Source organism: Helianthus annuus, chromosome 14 (genome assembly GCF_002127325.2).
Source record: "Helianthus annuus cultivar XRQ/B chromosome 14, HanXRQr2.0-SUNRISE, whole genome shotgun sequence".
Taxonomy (NCBI): domain Eukaryota; kingdom Viridiplantae; phylum Streptophyta; class Magnoliopsida; order Asterales; family Asteraceae; genus Helianthus; species Helianthus annuus.
Window position 1 is genome coordinate 76,369,834 of NC_035446.2, and position 22,111 is coordinate 76,391,944.

The 22,111-nt window shown below is 35.8% G+C and overlaps 2 protein-coding genes and 1 long non-coding RNA gene across 4 annotated transcripts; 2 read left to right on the forward strand and 1 right to left on the reverse strand.

The window, feature by feature from the left end:
- Positions 1-1,036: 1,036 nt before the first annotated feature.
- On the forward strand, positions 1,037-3,266 carry LOC110908500 (plasmodesmata-located protein 2). 2 transcript variants are annotated; one of them, XM_022153449.2, is made up of 3 exons: positions 1,037-2,160; positions 2,796-2,909; positions 2,994-3,266. In XM_022153449.2, the coding sequence occupies exons 1-3, from the start codon at positions 1,341-1,343 to the stop codon at positions 2,999-3,001; spliced, it is 942 nt and encodes a 313-aa protein (XP_022009141.1). In that variant the 5' UTR covers positions 1,037-1,340; the 3' UTR covers positions 3,002-3,266. The 2 variants fall into 2 exon arrangements, with proteins under 2 accessions (XP_022009141.1, XP_022009142.1); XM_022153450.2 differs by having other exon boundaries at positions 2,802-2,909.
- A 738-nt stretch (positions 3,267-4,004) lies between these two features.
- Positions 4,005-5,975, forward strand: LOC110905502. Its single transcript, XR_002573179.2, has 2 exons — positions 4,005-5,676; positions 5,799-5,975. It is a non-coding gene; the product is annotated as an uncharacterized LOC110905502 (long non-coding RNA).
- Positions 5,976-9,724: 3,749 nt separating this feature from the next.
- Positions 9,725-14,229, reverse strand: LOC110908498 (3-isopropylmalate dehydratase large subunit, chloroplastic). Its single transcript, XM_022153448.2, has 14 exons — positions 13,984-14,229; positions 13,469-13,639; positions 12,714-12,866; positions 12,570-12,638; positions 11,621-11,737; positions 11,449-11,523; positions 11,221-11,298; positions 11,037-11,132; positions 10,915-10,964; positions 10,755-10,809; positions 10,506-10,637; positions 10,361-10,408; positions 10,119-10,277; positions 9,725-10,047 (listed from the first exon to the last, which is right to left on the reverse strand). Exons 1-14 carry the CDS (start codon positions 14,116-14,118, stop codon positions 9,907-9,909), a joined length of 1,479 nt encoding a protein of 492 aa, XP_022009140.1. The 5' UTR covers positions 14,119-14,229; the 3' UTR covers positions 9,725-9,906.
- Positions 14,230-22,111: the final 7,882 nt, after the last annotated feature.

The window sequence follows — 22,111 nt, forward strand, 5'->3', positions numbered from 1 at the left end:
TCAATATCTATCCTTATGGAGCCTAAAACACGGATATTGTTAATATGTTGTACACTTAAAAAGAGCGATGTTACTTGTTTGTCTTCTCTTTTACTTTAGATTCTCTTTAAATCTAGTAATATCTTATGGATTCTTAGAAACGATGATGGTAAATGTTTGTATTATATACTAAGGATCTTGACATAAACCATGTTAATGGTGTAATCGACTTTATGCATAGGAATACAAATTCACACGTGTGCGGATCATACACACATCTACGTTACAAGCGAACAACACGTCACATAAGATTGGAAAATGGAAATCAATTTATAAAAACATGCTTCGTATGAAATATAACAAAATAAAAAAAGATATTAAGCTAAACTATTTAAATTAAAATTGCTTAACTTGTAACTATAATTTCAGACGTTGCCAACGTCACCCCTAATCGTCGTATATTTGAAGGACAGACACAAGCCATCCCAACCGAGGTGCTCTCCAACTCTCACTTAGGGTATGTTTGGCATGAAACTTTTAGGAACTTCTAGCTTTAAGCTCTTAAGAAAAACCTCATACTCAATAAAAAGTCTTGTTTGGTTGAATGAGCTTGAAACTTATGGTTGAACGCTCCTACTAGTAGCGTTTAGAAGGAGCTACAAGCTTTTAGGGAAAAATGACTATTTTAACCTCTAAAGATAATGAAGTTTTTAATTATGTCTATTTTGGTTATTTTATATATTTTATTAAAAGCTACAGCTACTTTGCCAAACATCTAAATATATCTAAAAAGCTACAGCTACCAGCTTCCAGCCACCAGCTTCTAGCCGAGCCACTTTTACCAAACATACCCTAAAACGATCTTTCCATCCCGAAAACAACAATCAATCTTCACAACTCCAAGTTGGTGAGAGTGTCGAGAGATGTTGAACTTAATCACATGTCTCGTCTCCTTATCTTTACAAAGAATCTTTTCATTTTTTAAACATGATTTTGTTCTTATTCTCTTGTACCTATTTTTAAAATACACATTTGAAATAAACTAATAATTCTTGAAACAAGCAAAATAGACCAATTAAGCAAAAACTCACAATATAACATTCACATGATATGCACCTTTTTTGCAAACAACCAATATCCTCTCATAAAGTTAAAAAGGTACACCAAACACCAAAGCCCCAAAACCTAAAATCTACTTCAAGAATCTAAACCATTACTTTACTTTACTAACACTAACACATCCCATCTCCATCTCAATCTCAATCTCAAGAACACCATCAAATCTCTTCTTCAAAGCTTCCACACCCATGATTTAAATTTTAAAATTTTTTAATTTTATCCACCCAAAACCCTTATCAAGAATGTCTTCTCAAACACCTTTCTTGTTCCTGTTCTTGATATTCATGACCCAAATGGTTAACTCTGCACCAGACAACACAAACTTAGTATACAAAGGATGTGCACAACAAACTCTACAAGACCCAAATGGGGTATACTCATCTGCACTATCTGCAATCTTTGGAACACTAATCCAACAATCTTCAAAAGCAAAGTTTTTCAAGACAACAAGTGGAACTGGGTCAGCAACAATTTCAGGGCTTTTTCAATGCAGAGGGGATCTAAGCAATCTTGAATGCTACAACTGTGTGAGCAGGCTGCCAATCTTGATGGACAAGCTTTGTGGGAAGACAGTGGCTGCAAGATTGCAGCTTTTAGGGTGTTATATGTTGTATGAGGTTGCAGGGTTTGCTCAAATATCTGGGATGGAGTTGCTGTACAAGACTTGTGGGTCAAGTAATGGTGGTGGTGGGTTTGAAGAGAGGAGGGATTCAGCATTTTCAGCTTTGGAAAGTGGGATTGGGAATGGGAATGGGAATGGGGGGTTTTATACTACAAGTTATGAGTCTTTGTATGTGTTGGGGCAGTGTCAAGGGGATTTAGGGGGTGAAGATTGTGGGGAGTGTGTGAAAAGTGCAGTGCAGAGGGCTGAAGTGGAGTGTGGGGGTTCAACTTCTGGGCAGATATATTTGCATAGGTGTTTTGTGAGTTATAGTTATTATCCTAATGGGATGCCTAACCCTAAGAAATCATCATCTTCTTCAGCTTCATCTTCATCGGATTCTTCATATTCTTCTTCGTCAGATTCTTCGTATTCTTCACCTTCTTCTTCTTCTTCATCAGGTATGGCTGATTAAGTGATTTATGCCCATCTTCATCTGTTCAAACAGCTGGTTTTGAGTAGGCCCGGAAAAAAACAGGCGGGTCGGGTAACGGGTCAGAACAGGCCGACTTAAAACAAGTTCGGTTTAGTTTGGGTTAAAACAGGTAATGCTCAAAATAGGCTGGTTAGGTAACGAGTCAGAACGGTCCGACTTAAAGCAAGTTCAATTTGGTTTGGGTAAAATGGGCTATGCTCAAAATAAGTTGGGTCAAATGGGTTTTGTTAAAACAACTGGTGTTGATTAGGCCCGGAAAACGGGTGGGTCCGGTGACGGCTCAGCTCAGAACGGGTCTGGTCGGGCCGACTTAAAACAAGTCTATTTTGATTTGGGTCAAAACAGGTTGATAAAAATAGGTTCGGGTTAAAACCGGCTGATTTAAAAAAAAACAAATAAGCAAAATTGTCAAGGTAAAATAAAAAAGTTGTTAAAAAATATATATCCGGAATTGCTATATTTGTACAGTAAGATCTCAATGGCTATAAAAATGAATCATTAAATAATTACCCAAGTGAAAAAAACGATATTTTATATTTTGAATTGCTATAAAAACCATTATATTAGAAATTTGTGTAATTTCTTGATGTGGGTTTGTAGGAACAGATTCAAATACAGGGAAGACAGTGGCAATTATCTTGGGAGGGGCAGCAGGAGTTGGATTTTTAGTAATATTTGTATTATTTGCTAAAAATGCAGCAAAGAAACATGATGGTATGTCAACTAAACTTGAAATGAGAGTGATTATAGATTTTTGTTTGCTTTATTTTAATAATTTTTAAAAATTTTTGGGTGCAGATTATTGAAAGGGAGATGAGATGAGAGTTGGTCACAGGAATCAAGAACCAAAGATCCAATTTTTGAGGTGGGTTCTTTCTTTGGTCTTTTTCAAATCCATTACTAGGTGAACTAAAATTAAAGTTTTTGGTATATTTGGAAGGAGGGAATGTTTGTTAATGGTGGGAAAGATGAAGGAAAGATGTAACTTTTATTTATGTTGTGAGACCTTGGACATTCATGGCTTAAAGCCATATATGCTAATTGTTCATCCTTTCAATCTCTTTCTTCAAAGGTTTGTGATAATGGGTTTGTTTTCGATCGGTCTTGACAAAAGTTATTGACTATATCAATAATTGATATTTCGAAAAACGGCTCGTTTAGCAGTTTGAACAACTTTTTTTTTTTAAAACTTAAAACTGTTTATTATGTATTACATTAGTTTTATAATAAAGATAGTTCGTGAATATCGTGGGTAAGAAAACGACAAAGGTAAATGTGAACTTAAGCGTTAAACCTACTTTCTCAAACCGTAAATCATGAACCAAATCGTATAAATTTCAATGATTTATGAATACTCTTAGTGTGTTTAATGAATTTTCACCATTTTATTGATATATGAAGAGAGAATTTATTTGTTGCAATATACTTGGAACTTTTTCTTATGTTATAGAGTAAATTGCCATTTTAGTCCTTGTGGTTTGGGCCATTTTGCCAGTTTAGTCCAAAGGTTTCATTTTTAACATCTGGATCCAAAAAGGTTTCATCGTTGCCATTTTGGTCCAACTGACTTAACTCCATCCATATCTGTTAAAGCTGTCAAGGGCATTTTTGTCATTTCATTTTGGTCCAGCTGACTTAACTCCATTCATATCTAACAAAAATGCCCTTGGCAGCTTTAACAGATATGGATGGAGTTAAGTCAGTTGGACCAAAATGGCAACGATGAAACCTTTTTGGATCCAGATGTTAAAAATGAAACCTTTGGACTAAACTGGCAAAATGGATCAAATTACAGGGACTAAAATGGCAATTAACTCTATTTTATATATGATATACTTGATACTTTCTTACAATTTTATTCACACATTACCACTTTATACTATTCATTACAACAAATTAAATAATTTGGTAAAAAACAGCAAAACATTGTATTAAATGGTAAAGAAGTTGGATTCATACTTGCTAGTTGCTACTTACAAACAATTTTTATGTTGATGAGAGGTTGAGGTTCACTTGGTATGGATGATAGGTTAGAATTTCATCTGGATGACACATTATCAATATACTAAGTACAAATAACAATAAATAGAATGCCTATAAAAATGTGTAAATTGTTAGCATGATTCATGAAACAATCAATCTTCTCCAATACTAACATATATGAACAAAATGATCTCAAGTATAAGCATGTGTGTGTGTGCATTTGGATGTGTGTGTCGGTGCGGGTATTCGTTAGAGAGAGAGAGAGTATTGAGTGGGAGAGAGGGAAAAAAATGATGACGGACAATAGGAGGAGAACTAGATAGAAAAAACGCTCACCTTTCCGTTTATGGGAGGAAAACTTGTTTATGTTTTGTATTTGAAGTTATAAAAACATTATTTTACCAAACTTCTTATTTGTGCAATTTGAATATTCTTAAATAGTTATTAGCATGTAAATATTCTGTATTATATACTACATATATGAATGCAAATAATATTTACATGACTAAGCCATTTTCTAGATGGTGTTTTGTGAGTCTACAAACAACCAATCTCTAATTGCTGTACAACGTCTTTGGAAAGTCTTCTTTCTTGTAATATTTTGAAAGATAAAATCTATGTCTAACTAGTAACTTTACATCAAAATAAAACAATACAGAAGGCTTAAATATAAATATTATTTGACCACCTGCAGTTGGGGTATTTGGGCGTGGATTGGGCCCAAAACGCCCCACAACGGTAGGCCAATCGCCTCTATGGGCATTTTTCTTCGTGGTTTGGCTTGGGCGTGGCCCTAAAAACGCCAGGTTGAAAAAGTCTTGACCAATCGGAACGTTGTGTAACGGCTCATTAACGGCTATATTATTATTTTTTTTATTTTTTTTCAAATTCAATATCTATATGTATACACACTCACAACTCAGAATACCACAAAAAATATACACAACACCACACCATTTTCTACAAAAGTGGATTCTCCCACGTCTTCCTCATCCGTTGCCAATTATTATTACGAAGAGTTTAGCCGATGCGGGCGAGTCGACCGACGAGGAGGTTGAGCAAGAGGCGGTTATGAGTGGGTGTCAACTTGCGGCGAGGTATATGAAACACGTTAGTTGCCCTCCACGCCAAAATTTTCCAAGAGAATATATAGAACGAAACTGACTGTTGGCAAACGCTCGTTTGATGAAAGATTACCTTGACGAAGCACCGACTTACCCAAACCCAAACGTTTTTAGACGTCGTTTCCGGATGAGTAAACGTTTATTTGTAGGCATTGCCGGAGACTATTTCTACGCATTGCCGGAGACTTGGAAAACAAGTTTGATTACTTTAAGCAAAACCCAGATGCGAGAGGGACGCTTGAATTTAACGTTATTCAAAAGTTGTACTTCAGCATTACGCGTGCTTGCATAGGGAAACACGAAGGACATCAACGATGAGTATTTAAAGATGGCTGAGAAAACAACGTGCAATACCTTGGAGTATTTTTGTCACGGTACACTACAATCTTTTAAAAAATACATTCATTCATATTTTTTTAGTTAGTTTATAGTATATATATTTGTTTTTTTAAGGAATAATATATTTGATGGATTTTGGTCCAACATGCATGGTCAGTTCGGTATATTCCAAACGAGGGTGGAGAAGAAGAGGAAGGCGAAGATGAGGACGAATGCCAAGATGAAGACAAGTACGAAGAAAGTGAAAATGAAAATTAAGTCAAATATTATTATTTGTTTGTGTTTTAGTATTTATGTAATTTTTATTTATTTAATGAAATATTATTTGTTTTAATTTTCAAATAAATAAATATTTTGGTAATTATTGCAAAGGGCATTATAAGGCATTATACTAATTCACCATTTTTAACTTTAAACCTCATAGTACTCTTTTACTGACTAGACAATCACATGTCGAATGATACACAAGGAAGAGACTGGAAGTTCACCCAGGTCACCACTACACATGAAATCATATTTTATAGCCCAATCAAAAACCAACATTTGTCAAAGGGTTATAAAACTTTATTTATTTCAATAGCTTATTAACTTTTAGTATCTTATTAAAAACTTAATACAAGCAAAAATAAAGTATTATATAATTTATTTGAAATGTTATTTAACAAAGTTTTTTTTAAAATTTAAATATGAAATAAAACAACCTCTACATAACTTGAAAAGACAATAAGTTAAACTTACATAAGTAAAACTCTAAAACATAAATATACAAATATTTATATACATTTTTAAAAGTATATTTTACAATTACACAAAAAAATTAAGAATTTATTATATATCTTCATATTCATCAGGTTGTTATAAACTCATTAATGAAGCAAGTTAAAGTACAGATTCAAAAAGGGCATTAAAAGTTAAGCCAAAATATTTTTCAGTAAGGTGGGCCTGAAAATCGTTTTCAGTCTCATTCATCTTCACAGGCCCATTGAATATCATCCGTCCACGTTAGTACAGTGAGTTGACAATGACATCCACAGCACCTATGTTACAGGTGTCATGACCATGGCTTCAGGATTTGTGTTGGGGGCATTGTTTGACACGTGGCAGGTGTAGGCTCTATCAGTCCACACTAAAAAAAGTGGGATGTGGAATGGGCGTGGTCAGGCCGGTGTTGGGGGGGCATTGCTCGACACGGCTAGCCAAACGGTCATCAACACCCAGCCAACCATTGTCAGACATGTCACCCCAGGCCAGCGCCCCATGCCAAGCACTATTGCCACGCCAACCTGGCAACGCCTACCAAAACGCTAACCCAGGGTGGTGTACCCGACGTTAAAGGGCCAACAGCGCCCTTGGCCATGCCCATACCCACCAGTCTGATGCAAGGGGAAAAGTGTCTAGTACGTTCCAATATTTGCGGGGTGTGCACGGTTCGATCCGGTTCAGTTTTTGGGCAAAATTAAAACCGAAATGTTGGTTTTCGGTTTTTTAAAACCGTTCGGTTTCGGTTTTTACGCCGATTCGATTTGGTTTTTCGGTTATTTCGGTTTTTAAAATAAAATTATGTAAGATTCAAAAAATAAAAAGTATAATTTAAATATAAAAATCTTTCTTATATGTTTACATTTAATTTATTATAGCTAACCTCTTTTAATTAATATCTATATACTATATAATAAAAGAAACCATATGATGGACACGTTGCATTCTATGGAGTAATCTCGAGATTTTTCCGCCTAAAATATATTTATAATATTTATAATAATTATATATTAATAATTTTATAAATCATAATATATATGATATATCCTTAATAATAAAATCAGAGACTAATAATTAAAATCTCATCATCCTATCCACCCATGGATCCGTGAATTCCTCTTCTCATTCTACACAATATATATATATATATATATATATATATATATATATATTTAAAAACTAATAGACATATCTTTTATTATATCTCCTAGACAAATTTAAATAAAACCATCATAAAACTTAGATCTTTTATCCTCCTTTTTCTCTTGAAGTCACCAAATTTTCCCCTGATATTTCTTTAAATATTTATTAGGTTATAAAAATAAATTATGCTTTAGAAAAGATGTGTATTGCAGTAAAAATAAATTTACTAGGTTATAAAACCATGTATTATACGGGTTAAATAAATTTATGTTATCTGTTAACACCTTAGTCGTCAAGACATTTATAAATCATGTTAAGTTAATTTTAAAACATATTTGGTTTTTTCTCAACGGTATATTAACCTTTTCTATTTATTGATGAATGTTAATTCAACTATATGTCTTTAAACATATAGTATGCTTATTGAATGAAAAAAATAGACAGATAACGTTTTATATAATGCCACCATTTATGAAATATGTTATATGTGAAATTATTTCGTGCATTTACCTTATGTTTGTACATGTTAGAATGCACAAACCTAGCCGATTTCTCTTGAATACAAATTTGAGACGAGTGTTTTATAAATGAAATAACAAATAAGCATGAAGCTTCATAAAACTAACTAAAATCATTGTATCTCATAATTTTTGAATGTATCATAAAACATGATTCAACCCCATGTAATACATGTCTTTTTAACCTAATAATAAAATAAAAAAATATAGTAAAATGTTATAATAAGTAAATAGTACATCAAAACTTATTTTTTAAAGATAAATCTTGACGACTCTATCTATATACTATATAATAAAAGAAACCTGTTTTGGGACACTTGTCATTCTCTCATTTAATTGATTAAAATTATTAATAATACTAATAATAATAATATTTAATCTATTCTAATACAAATAATAATAATGTTTAATCTAATCTAATACAAATTCTTATTATTAATTCAACAACCTATTATTAAACTAAAACTTCAATAGAATCTTAAATCCTAGCTAAACAAGTTTTGAAATTCATAATAAATAAACAAGTTTCGAAATTCATAATAATATTAATATGTTAGACTAAATATATTATTGATATATATAACTAAAATTATTATCAATAATATTAATAATAGGTTTAGAATCAAATACAAAGATTCAAAAAATAAGAAGTCGTACAAAGGGTATCAAATAGACTCTGATTGACCTCATTCAACCGACATTAGAGCCGTCTTATCGAACTCTACGACATTAATTAATATGTACGAGTTGATGGGTTACATTTATATTAACTCATTTATGTCAATATGGTATGTAAATGTCTCTGTCTTTGTTTTGCATTTACAGGAAATATCTATACTATATAGTTTAAATTGTTCAACCCGTGTAACACACGGGGAACTAACCTAGTTGCTTACATAAACCTAACCATCTAATCTACATTTTTATGTTTCTTTAAAGTTTTAATTAATTTATAATAATTTGAAGATCATTATATTTTTGTATTAAATTTTGTTATTTCTTCTAGGTAATAAATAAATCATTTCAATTATAAATAAACATATAATGTTTTTTTTTTATTATAAACACTTTACATTCAAGAATAAAATCAATAATTTATACTAGCATTGGATTAAACAATTAAACAACTTTAACTTAAAATAATATGAATGGTAACTTATCGGTTCGGTTCGGACTTTTTCGGTTATTGAAAATGGTTAACCGAAAACCGAACTATTAGCCGTTCGCTGGCGACGGCCCCAACTTAAAAAATAACCAGTGGTGGTCCCACAGTTTCACATATTGTAAACCAATGGACTTTTACTAACAGAACCTTAATTTCTAACAGAAAAGAAAAATGGGACAAAAATAAATTAAAGTTGTAAAGGTCCATTGGTTTGCAATATGTAAAAATGTGAGACCTCCACTAGTTATTTTTTAAGTTTGAACGATAGTTAGAATTATTTAAAACCATTATTCCTAGTTTATGTAATGTTTATTCCAAAAAAGCAAGTGTTTTGAGGGTAGGAGAGACCTAACGCACTTTATTCTATAATTTTGAAGTTTCTTATGACTTACTTAATAATCAAAGATTCCTTGTCTTCCAAAAAAAATCCTTTATTTCATTCATAAGAAAAAAAAAAGACGGTCCATTGTGTGTATATGCGGTTTTCACTTAAAATTGTTTTTTTTTTGTAATGAATGTTACACTAATATAATGTCACGTACAAAAAAACCAGTTGTTTACGTTACAATAACAATAATGTTACATACAACACCCGGACCATTGGCTAGTGATCTTATTGCAGGGAGCCATTCTTATTTCATGAACAATTACCATATTATGATATTATCACTAATTTAACCTCAATGCAAAAACTCTCTTGGATCAGTAACAAAACCGGTCAAAGCCGAAGCTGCAGCAGTATAAGGTGAAGCCAGATATATTTGACCTTCTTTGTGTCCCATTCGACCCGGAAAGTTTCGGTTAGTAGTTGACAAACAAATCTGCCATCATCAATCATCATATTAGAAGTTTCCACACACCAAAAGATAGATTTACACAAGAAACTACTTGCCTGAGGTTCATTCATGCGCGCATAAGTATCGAGTGGACCGCCCACACAAGCGCCACAACTAGGACTCCTAGGTGAATCACACCCCGCTTGTTCAAATATTTGCGAGCACGTTTTGCCACCCGATCCTGGCACTGGTAGTGTATACAAGTCCATCCACACCTACCAAATATTGCTCGGTTATAACCATTGTTCAAGCATCAAGCACAAGTTAGCTTGATAATAGTGAACATATTAAAGCAGACCTTTTGAGTAGCCGGGACAATGAAAGTAGGAACTTTGACCTTATCACCCTGCACACAGTTTACTTAAGCATTATATCATCCACACAAATTATTAGGGGCGTAAATGAGCCGGGCTTAAAAAAAACTTGAGTTATAAAAGGCTTACAGAAGCTAGCAGAAGTTTAGCAGCAGCTACAAAATCCTCGGTTTTGCCTCCAGTGCACGATCCGATGTATACTCGGTCTAGTTTAACGTCTTTGCATTCCCTTGCTAAACCACGATTATCGGGAGAATGAGGCTGCAAGTTAAAACGAGAACATATTTACATGAATTTGCACATGCTGATGCTACATTTGACCATTTACTAATTCCTTTTCGGCATTTTATTAAACAAAGAGGGATATAATATATTAACCTTTGCCACAAGTGGTTCCAGTTTCGTGACATCAATTCTGTACTCGGCCAAATATCTGTATATAAAGTTTAATAAAATAGTGTGAATTTCAGAGACGACGTAAGTAGATTGACACATAATCAGAAATGTCATCTGATCGTAAGATAAAAGATGGAGTTACCCTGCTTGAGCATCACTGTAGACCGGTTCATATGACAGTGAAGTTTTGTCCTGAAACGAAAATTTCTTATTACATAATTTTCAGTAAATCCTCATCCACCAATGTAAAAGAACGAAACTAACCTCGAGGTATTTAAACGTAGTAGCATCGGCTGGAACAATACCATTCTTACCCCCGGCCTCAACAACCATATTGCATAATGTCATTCTTTCTTCCATCTGTATATAGCAAATCACAAGATAAATAAAACGTTTTACAAGTTAGTTGTATGCTTAGATTAAAGCAAAAAAAAAAAAACCAACTTACAGATAGATTTTCAATAGTTGTACCAACAAACTCCATTGCTTTATAGGTTGCACCGGATACTGATATTTCACCGATTATCTACAAATGCGAGGTTAGTGAACCAAGACTGTAAGGGGTGTAAACTCCATTGCTTTATAATGTATATCACATATAAAAATATAACTATATATATAATAATGATAAAAGTGCAAGCATAGATATTGTACTACTAAGGTAATTAAAACTTACTTGCAGAATCAAATCCTTTGCAAGGAGATAATCTGGCATTTCTCCATCCAGTACAAATCTTAAAGTTGGAGGCACCTATTAAAGTTGGTCATGAAAAAAGATATATAAAAAAGTTTCGATTGACTTGGTATGTACAGGTAAAATGATGCAGGATACCAATGCACTTACAAACCTTGAGCAAAAGTTTTCCAGTCCCTAACACAAAACCAGCATCTGTATTTCCGATCCCTGTAGCAAACTGGCCGAATGCTCCAGCTGTACACGTGTGAGAATCAGTACCTACTAGGATCTGATGGAAGAGTATAAAGGAGTCAGTGGATCATGTCATAGTGTAACTTAGCATTTAAATCGGGCCAAAATGCACAAATAACCAACTTTCTGTCTTGTTTCGTTTTAAGTAATCTACTTTATATTCATCATATGTAACCTAAACTTTTCTGTTTCGGGTCACCCATACAGGAAGTTTGATCCTTTTTGGGTGACCCATAAGAAAAGTTGGATCTTTTTGGGTGACCCGTGTTCAAAATTTGATCCCTTTTGGGGTGACCCTTATGAAAAGTTTGATTATTTTTGGGTGGCCGTATGAAAATTTTGATCTTTTATGGGTGATGCGTACCAGAAGTTCGACCACTTTTGGGTGACCCGTATGAAAAATTTGATCCTTTTTGGGTGACCCGATCGAAAAGTTTGATCCTTTTTAGTGACCCGTAAGTGAAGTTTGATCCCTTTTACCCGTATGAAAAGTTTGATCCTTTTTAAGTGACCCGTACGAAAAATTTGATCCCTTTTGGGTGACCCGTATGAAAAGTTTGATACTTTCTGGGTGACCTGTACGAAAAATTTGATCCCTTTTGGGTGACCCGTATGAAAAGTTTGATACTTTCTGGGTGACCCGTACGAAAAATTTGATCCCTTTCGGGTGACCCGTATGAAAAGTTTGATCCTTTTTGGGTGACCCGTATGAAAAGTTTGATCTTTCTTGGGTGACCCGTAGATATGTTAGATCCTTTTTGGTTTTTACATATGTAGGTTACATAAATTGAAATGAGACAGCAGTTGGATACACGCATTTTGCCTTTTAAAATACATCGGATCACACTAAATAGTTAAGGAACCCGAACCTCTCCAGGTCTACAATGGCCTTCTTGTGCAAGAGCAATATGGCATACACCTTTATAATCAGGATTAGCCTGTCAAACATATAGCATCATTTTTTAAACCACCAATGTACTTGGATCATTAACCGACTTTTGAAACAGGTTTACCTTGAAATCACCACGGTCGGTTATATCATAGAAGTATTTGATGTTTTGCTCGTTGGCGAAGTCCCTTAAGATAGCAACATTCCGGTTTGCTCTTTCATCACTTGTGAATATATAATGGTCGGGTATGAGGACAACCTTTTCACGGTCCCATACCTTTATATAGTACACAAACCATGAGTTACAACTTATACGAGTACAAAACAAAACGTAGATACACAAATCTGATTCGTGTATCATTTTTTATGGTAGACGAAGGACGTTTGCGTGAAAGTATATACGCGATCAAAGATTGACGTGTCTATTTACGATATGCATGAAATGGTTATGACATAATCATAGACTTAAAGGCCAATACACAAGCACTGGCGGATCTAGCATGTAATTAGGGGTAGTCCGGGCTACCCCTCAATTTTGTCGGCGAAGTACAATACTAGTGCAATTCATTTCTTTATTCTCCATTTAACGTATCATATACCTCTGTACAAATATTAAGATACCCCTAGGTCCAAAAATTTTTTTAGGATCGCCACTGACACAAGTAAAAGTAGATACACGGTAAACTTGTTCTAACATGACCACTTAAAAGCTAGCACGTGAGTATAAGTAGACACGCGATCAAAGATTGTGTCTAGTGACTATACGCGCGAAATTGTTCTAACATGACCATAGAGGTAAATGCTAGCTAGTACGCAAGTAAGACTAGATACGCAATGAAAACAAGTCAAGCAACAAACTGAAAAACCGAATTCGGTTACCTTTGCATCGTCTCCAAACTCTTTCTTGAAAACCCCTATCGCGCCTGGGCCACAAACATCATGGGTCATCAACATGTCAACGTTAACCCAAACATTCTCACCAGGGCTCAACTGGGTTCTTTCGGATGCTCTAGCAAAGATCTTCTCTGTCATTGTCATCCCACTTTTCACCTGCAAATTCAAAAATTAAACCAATTCACTACCAAACCACAATCAAGTTGAAAACTTGATGATACCAGACCAAATTTAACCCGAAACCCATGATCATAAACCAATCTTTAACAGCATCAAACTAAAATTTACTACACATTTCTAATCAAAGATACATATATGATCAAAAAGAAAAGAACCCAAGTGAATGATCACCAAACCATCAAGTTGAAAACTTGATGATATGAGACAAAATTTAACCCAAAACCCATGATATATACCAATCTTTAACAACATTAAGCTGAAGTTTACTACAAAGTTGTAATAAAAATACACATATATGATGAAAAAGAAAAGAACCCAACTGAACCAGTGGTTGATGGTTTACGGTTAGATGTTTGTGGTGTCATAACTGCCATGATCTTTGTTGAAACTTTCTTTTTCTTGGAGATTGAGATGTGAAATGAGGGCAGTGAAGAGATGAAAGATGAAGTCGCCATTGATGAATGATTTGAGTAGAATTGTTGCAGGGCTTTTGTTATATTTTAAGAAAAACAGATGGTTATTTATGGCCTTATGGGGCAGGTTGGTATTAGTTATTTGAAAAGATTGGATAACGTATTAAAGAAATTGTTCATCTTTATTTTCATTTTAAAGTTTAAAATAAACGTGTAAGTAGGTTGGCAATTAATATACTGAACTCAAATCACATCAAATCTATTTTTTTTAATCACTCAAAAGATAATATAACTTAAAAAAGAGGTCCCTATTGTATCAAAAGATAATATAACTTAAAAAAGAGGTCCCGATTGTGAAATCAACCTCATACGTATCATGTGGGATGGATCACTAATATATTAATAATATCAATGATAGTTACAATAATCACTCCAATAATTAAGGAGTTGACCAAAATAAATAATTATACAAATCAATACAATCAATAGCATATGCCTTCATCTAATACCCACTTCACCGGAAATAACAGCGATTCAAGACGAAGCATGACACGGAAGTTCTCAAACTAAGCATGGGGAATATTCCTTGTGAAAATATCTACCATCAAGAGATTGTCTGGGACAAACTTTTTGTTAAGTTTTCCAAATGTGACATGCTCCCTGATGAAGTGATAATCTAAATCAATATGTTTAGCATGCTTATGTGAAGTAGGATTTTTGAGTCATAAACGGTGCTCTTTTGTTGTCATATAGTAGAGTCGGTCGATCTGGAAGTAAAGCATGCATCTCTCGTAAAAGATATGTGATCCACACAATTTTTGCAGCAGTATTTGCCATGACTCTATATTCAGATTCATAACTAGATCATGATACCGTGGGTTGCTTCTTCGCACTGCAAGACACAAGACACAAGGTTGCCGCCAAGGAAAACCGAATAGCCATAAGTAGAGCGACGTGTTTCTAGACGACGGGCTCAATTAGCATCAGAACATCCCACAATAGAAGATGTGTGAGGTCGACTATAGGTGAGACCAAAAGAAATTGTGCCTTTAGCATATATGTGGATTCTTTTAACTAACTAAAAATGATCAGTTGGGGCATGAAGGCATTGTGAAACTTGATTGACAGTATAAGATAAATCTACTCTAGTTTATGTTAAATACTGCAAGGCTCTAACCAATGACCGGTAGAGAGTAGGATCTGAACAAGGCACCCAATCTGTAGTGAAAGACTCATGAGGAGCCAAAGGTGTGCTTACCGACTTAGAGTCATATATATTGGCCCTTAGAAGAATATCTTTAGCATATTTCGTCTGGGTTAGAAAAAGACCATTATCAGTAAATGAAACTTCAAGACCCAAGAAATAGTTTAAATCTCAAAGGTCTTTAATGCTGTCACACTCTGCAAAATCAGAGTTGGTGTGATCTGACTGGTATCTTCATTGCACAGCGGATGTATAAAATGCTAAGACTTCTAGAAAGTTGAACGCCCACTAAGTACTCGAATCCCAATGGGTTCTCCTATTCCAACCGTGCCATAATTTGAAAATGTAACCTGAGAAAGAACATGCGAAAAACTCAACATAAATGTCACACCCCGAAATTATCAGAGCATTGGCGTGACTGGACTGGTATCTTCATTGCACAGCGGAAGCAAATAAACTAAGTCTTTCCAGAAACTGAACGCCCACTAAGTACTCGACTCTTCATGGTCCTCCTACTCCAACCGTTCCTTGTATTAGAAATGCAACCTGAGAAAGAACATGCGAAAAAGTCAACATAAAGTTGAGCGAGTTCATAGTTTGTTTGTAAAAGATCTGAAATAAATCTTTTGAGTTGTGAAAGGTTTGAAATAAATCTTTGGTAACCGGTTTTTGAAATAGTATTGAGAAAATGAATTTAAAAATCATTTTCTTGCCAAGTTATATGGAAACGTTGTGTTTGTAACACGTTATGTTCATAAGACCATGTATTTGTAAAGCCTTGTCTTTGTAATGTTCGCATAACCGTCAATGCCCACCCTGACCTTGACTCTATACCCCCATAATTCTTTGGATTTGTATAAAACATGGTAGTTAATTTGTATGAACTAAAAGTTTCCGTAAGTATAAAATCCCTGGTATGTAGCAGTGTAAGAGGACTTGTGATCACCAATGGTTTGCAAGGCCACTGACATATGTGAAGTGCAAATAGGGAGACTCAAACCTAGCAGATTTCGCCACGGCAAAGTATGTGGACAAAGTCACCCCACGGTCCGTTTCTAGTTTGGCCGGGGGCTGGGCTCGCTACACCCAGATAGATCTACCGCTCCTGTCCCTCGGTCCCTCCATGAGGACTAATGGCCCCATGTTGTTCCTATCCACTCACATGACCGTATAACACCTCCTTACGTTAAACATACCGTGTAAAATTTTTTCGTAATTACTGTAACATATATTCCACCTTAGCCACCCTGGCTGAGCCCCCCCAGCCACCCTGACTGAGCTTTCCCAGCCACCCTGACTGAACTTTCCCAGCCACCCTGACTGAACCTTCCCAGCCACCCTGACTGACTCCTTAGTTATGAAAAATCATTCATATTTCGAAAATAAGCATTTGTTTTGTAAAAACCGGTATGTTTAGTATAAACCTTTCGTAAATCATTTGAGTTTCTCGAAATCCATTCGTGATATGATTTAGAAATACGAGTTTTGCGTTTGTTCAAAACTTTGTATGTTTCTGAAAATTTTGCATGTCTTTCCACCCCGAAAACATTTACAAAAAGAATGTAAAACAGTAGTAAAAAGTGGGGGTTATGAACTCGCCTGAATATTCCTGTGCAAAGCTAGCTAATTATGACTTCGATGATGTCGTTTCCAAGACGTGGCTTGCTAGCGTGCATTCTACAATATTCCTAACATGGAATATCTAATAAGTTTCTAAGCAAAAACGGTAACTACGTGTTACCGAGCTCTACCGAATCGTTGATTTAACGGTATGTAGTTAACTTAATGAGAATGATTAAGTTATACTTGTTTAGCTTCATTTTATGAAGTCGTACGTTGATATATAGGAATATTCGTATGAAAGTAATATATAATAGACTTGTATTATATATCGCGTTTTGAAAATTATCAATATATGTATACATATGCCGTTAAGGCGTTTGACATAAGTATAAAAGAGTTATTTCTACAAAAGAATCCTCGAGTTGCATTTGAAAATAAATATATAACTATATTTATTTTATTTTTTATTTTTTTAAAAGAACTCGTTTTGTTTGTCGTATGATATCTGAAATAAATATAAAAACTATATTTATTTTATAAGGCGAAATCGTGTCGCGGGATATTTGAAATAAATATATATACTATATTTATTTACAAAGGATTCGAGTTATTTGAAATAAATATAATAATAACTATATTTATTTTTGTTGTCGAAATAATTTTCGTATCGTTGTTCTCGTAAGTTGTAAGTGTCGTAGAAATAGCATGCATTAGTAAAAAGTCGTTTGAACCCGATTTGTTTTCGTTATATAATAAGGCGCGTGTTGTTTTTACGGATTTTCATGAAAAACGGGCAGAGTTTCCTCTGTTTTTGGACGTCCCGACAACACAAGTTGTCGCTATTTTTATCAAAATTCAATCAATTCACGCAATATATATCAAATATGCCAAATTAAAGTGTAAATAGTCGCTAAAGTTATCGGTTGAGCTCGTTCACGGAATATATAAAATTATAAGAATAACGAAATGTATTGCGCCGTGAAATCTTTACCATCTTCTCGTGTCGAAAACTGAGCTGACCGAGTCAACTTGCTGAGTTGACTGAGTTGACTGGGTTGACCGAGTCGACTCACTGGGTTGACCGAGTCAACCCGAGCCGCTTATGAAGCTGGCAAATCTGACCAAACCGGACCCGCCAAAATTGCCGACCCGAACCCAAACCATACTAGATCTGACCCGGAACCCGAGGCGTCACCCGAACTCCCTGTTGACCACTGTTGACCCGGAACAAACTCGAAACAGAACCGTGGCACCACCACCACTATCGTGACACCCACCGGAGCCGCACCTCCGTCACCGTAACACCATCATCCTCATTATTAACAGCAACAATATCATCATCAGCATCATTATCAATATCAACTTTCAGAAACAAAAGATGAAGGATGGATTTTTACCGGATGACTCATAGGACAGAACCTAAAACCGTCGGACCGAAAGTGACCTGAGTCGACCCGAACAACACTCGAACCACACACCCGGATTTGCACCAAAATCTCTGCTGAACGGAAAACTTACCGGATAAAGGTGAAGACCGCTGGTCCGAGGCTCCGACGGCGGTCCGTGGCTCCGACCGCCGGTCCGCCGGTCCTCTCTCTCTTCTCTCCGCAGCTCTCTCTCTCTTCTCCTCTATCGCCACCGTCATGCGCCGCCACCACCACGGTGGTTGGCTGGCCATTGAATCCGAAACACAAGGGGGGGGGGGTGGGTGAGTGAGTGTTTGGTTTGGGTTTCATTCACAAGAAAAGAAGGAATGAAATCTGCTGTTGTTTATTTATTATGTAATCGAGAAGGAGGAAAGAAAGATGGATAGGTTTTGATATCCTTTGAGTGTGTGCTCTAAATTTTTTTTGTGGGTTTGTCTGTGAGTATAACCGAGAGAGAGTGAGAGTAATATGAGTGTATTGTGAGATGTGTATGTAAGTTAAAAGAGAGATGAGGGGAAAGCAGGCAAATGGTTTTGTGGTTTGTGTGTATTTGATCTCTACATATGGCCCCCTTTATATAGAGATTTGTTGATCTTAGGTCTTATGTGTATTTATTTTACATTCAGGTCACGTGCTATATCCATTGAAACAAAATCTTTTGTAGATTTTATGAATATTTTGTCAAGATTTTCAAGGGATTTTGGTGAGATCTTGTATAGATCCTTAAGAAATAGATCTAGTATAATATGCGCAGGTTTAGGCTTGTGGGTTTTGTGTTTGGGCCCAGGGCCCGCAAGCCCATCTTATGTGCAAGTGACCCGTAATTCCTACGAGACCTGATATCGCGACCCATACTTCATAAGCATAAAAATATTCGTGTAACCACCATAATTGTCGGTGTCGTCAGTGTTTCGTACGGTTTCAGTTCGTTGTCGCGTAATATTTAGCAGATTCCTCTGTAACCACCGTTCGCGCACTGTAAAGTCGTATGGATGTTCCTAGGCACTCCAAAGGCCTAATTTAAGTTTATTTGCGCTGTAAACACGATTTATTATTGCGTTAATCATTTGTTAATCACGTAATTAATGGCGTAAATTACCGGTTGTCACATTCTCCCCCTGTTACAGAAATTTCGTCCTCGAAATTTAGACTAGGTTATCTCTTCAAAAGTTGATGTCAAGGGAACAAGATGTATAGATACAGTCACTAATGTGACTAAGTTAACAGGATCCAACAATGAACAGGAACTTCGACCAATCGAATTCCATATGAACGTTTATAACATGTAAACGAGTACTAGAAGTGATAACATCCACTGGATGAACTTAAAATCAACAATCTCAAATATAATAGTTTGCATGAAATGCTCGATCGTGATCAGCACAAGCTGCAAGTTATACCGACGCCTCAAGGTGTCGCAATGAATGAAACAATTCAATAATATCGGTGATCGAACAAGTATCACCTGTGTTTTGCATGAAACGCTCAATCATGATTAGCCCAAGCTACAAGTTTGTACTGACACCACAAGGTGTCGTAGTGATTCAAATAATTCAATAATAGCGGTGATCAAACAAATCCACCGTATTTGAAGTCAAATGAAAGCGTAATAAGGTGAATCCGAAAGTTTGTTTCAAATGACATCATAGAATTTTCAATTGAAATTTGAACATCAAAGAAATAATGTTTTCGATCGAAGGTGAAGAAGCAATGGGTATCGCAAAATTTTCGATCGATAATGAAAGAACCGTTAGTAGGTACACCGGAATGTAAAAATGAATTTGTGTACCATTGTCTTAACACACTATTGTATTAAGACCGCTTTGATATAATAAATCGAAGTGAATTGGAAAACAATCAATAAATTTTTAGATCCGTGTATGAGATGCGTAAACGAGTTTAGCGCAAGCTTCAAACTAATGAAAATCACTATCACATGGTGTCGAAATCAACAGACAATTTAATGGAGTCGAATACCAAACAAGTTTACTTCGACTCGGAACAAATGAAACGCTTGTTAATACGAATTTGAATATGATGTTTTCAATACATCATATGGTGTTTTGAATCGAGCATGTGTAATGGACAAGTTCAAACAATTGAACTTGGTTTTAGCGCAATCCGGCAATAAACATATGTATCAACAAGATAACTTTCGGCATGGTCACAACGAAAAACCATGTATGTAACTTGTAAAGAAATGATCGTGATACAATGACCCTTAAGAGGAGTAGAGACACGAAAATCTACTCAGTGAGCGTGAAATTCGAAATTTCAATAATAGATATTTGAGGACTTTACCTGGGGTTTTGTGTGACGACCAATTGTTAGGTGACATTACCGTCGTTAACCGAAATAGGGGGGATGTGGAGACATACGTCTTTTCCTTGGAGTGATTCGTGTCGTTGCAGGATCGCGTGACAAGTTGTCATTTCCTGGCCGTTAGTTCTCCTGCTGACAGGAATCTAGCGTCGTCGTTGAATTGCGCCATCGCGTCTTTTCAAAGGCCTCGCCTCGATAGTCGTATGTGACGTACTTCAACCTCTGTTGATGTAAGCTTAAGTTCCACGTATACCTGTGCACTAGCGTCGTGTGCCATGTAGAAAGTGATGTACCCCGACATCCGTGGACGTAAAAATTGAGTTCCATGTATTCCCGTGCGCTAGTGTTTTGTTATGCGTAGGCTGCCTGCTCGGGGAGTTTAGAATATCATAGACAATGTGGATAATAGTGTGTACCCGAGTTAATATTCGCGATTCCTACGTGATGTACATGCACAAATAATCGATCATATAATCAAATAAGCATGTTAGTCATCAATAAGCAATCAAGTAATTCCCCTAGTCCCATTAGTCTATCCTCCCAGCCTCTCAGACTGAACCCTCTAGTCCCACTAGACTATCCTTCCAGCCTCTCAGACTGAATCTCCTAGTCCCACTAGACTATCCTTCCAGCCTCTCAGACTGAATCTTCTAGTCCCACTAGACTATCCTTCCAGCCTCCCAGACTGAATCTCCTAGTCCCACTAGACTATCCTTCCAGCCTCCCAGACTGAATCTCCTAGTCCCACTAGACTATCCTCCCAGCCTCTCAGACTGAATCTTCTAGTCCCACTAGACTATCCTCCCAGCCTCTCAGACTGAATTCCCTTTTCCGAAGGTTTTAAATGCATGTTTCCTAAACTCTCAGAGTGTTGTGTACTGTATGTAATTGTTTTATGCACTGTGTGTGCAAAACACCACAATAGCGTGTGTTTGGAGACAAAATTTTGACTGTTTGTTTTTCGGCAACGGTTGGAGACCATATTCAAGTACTAGGCGTTCTGTATGTATTCAACGTCTCAAGGTTAGAGCCTAGGTATCACAACAGAAACCTAATTCGCTGTAACCTATAGCTCTGATACCAATCTGTCACACCCCGAAATTATCAGAGCATTGGCGTGACTGGACTGGTATCTTCATTGCACAGCGGAAGCAAATAAACTAAGTCTTTCCAGAAACTGAACGCCCACTAAGTACTCGACTCTTCATGGTCCTCCTACTCCAACCGTTCCTTGTATTAGAAATGCAACCTGAGAAAGAACATGCGAAAAAGTCAACATAAAGTTGAGCGAGTTCATAGTTTGTTTGTAAAAGATCTGAAATAAATCTTTTGAGTTGTGAAAGGTTTGAAATAAATCTTTGGTAACCGGTTTTTGAAATAGTATTGAGAAAATGAATTTAAAAATCATTTTCTTGCCAAGTTATATGGAAACGTTGTGTTTGTAACACGTTATGTTCATAAGACCATGTATTTGTAAAGCCTTGTCTTTGTAATGTTCGCATAACCGTCAATGCCCACC

Coding starts and splice junctions, on each gene's coding strand:
- LOC110908500 (XM_022153449.2), top strand. CDS start 1,341: ATGTCTTCTCAAACACCTTTCTTGTTCCTGTTCTTGATATTCATGACC. Junction 2,161..2,795: donor TTCTTCTTCTTCTTCATCAG/GTATGGCTGATT, acceptor GTGGGTTTGTAG/GAACAGATTCAAATACAGGG.
- LOC110908498 (XM_022153448.2), bottom strand. CDS start 14,118: ATGGCGACTTCATCTTTCATCTCTTCACTGCCCTCATTTCACATCTCA. Junction 12,639..12,713: donor CCGACCGTGGTGATTTCAAG/GTAAACCTGTTT, acceptor TATGTTTGACAG/GCTAATCCTGATTATAAAGG. Junction 10,810..10,914: donor TACAGTGATGCTCAAGCAGG/GTAACTCCATCT, acceptor CTTTATATACAG/ATATTTGGCCGAGTACAGAA.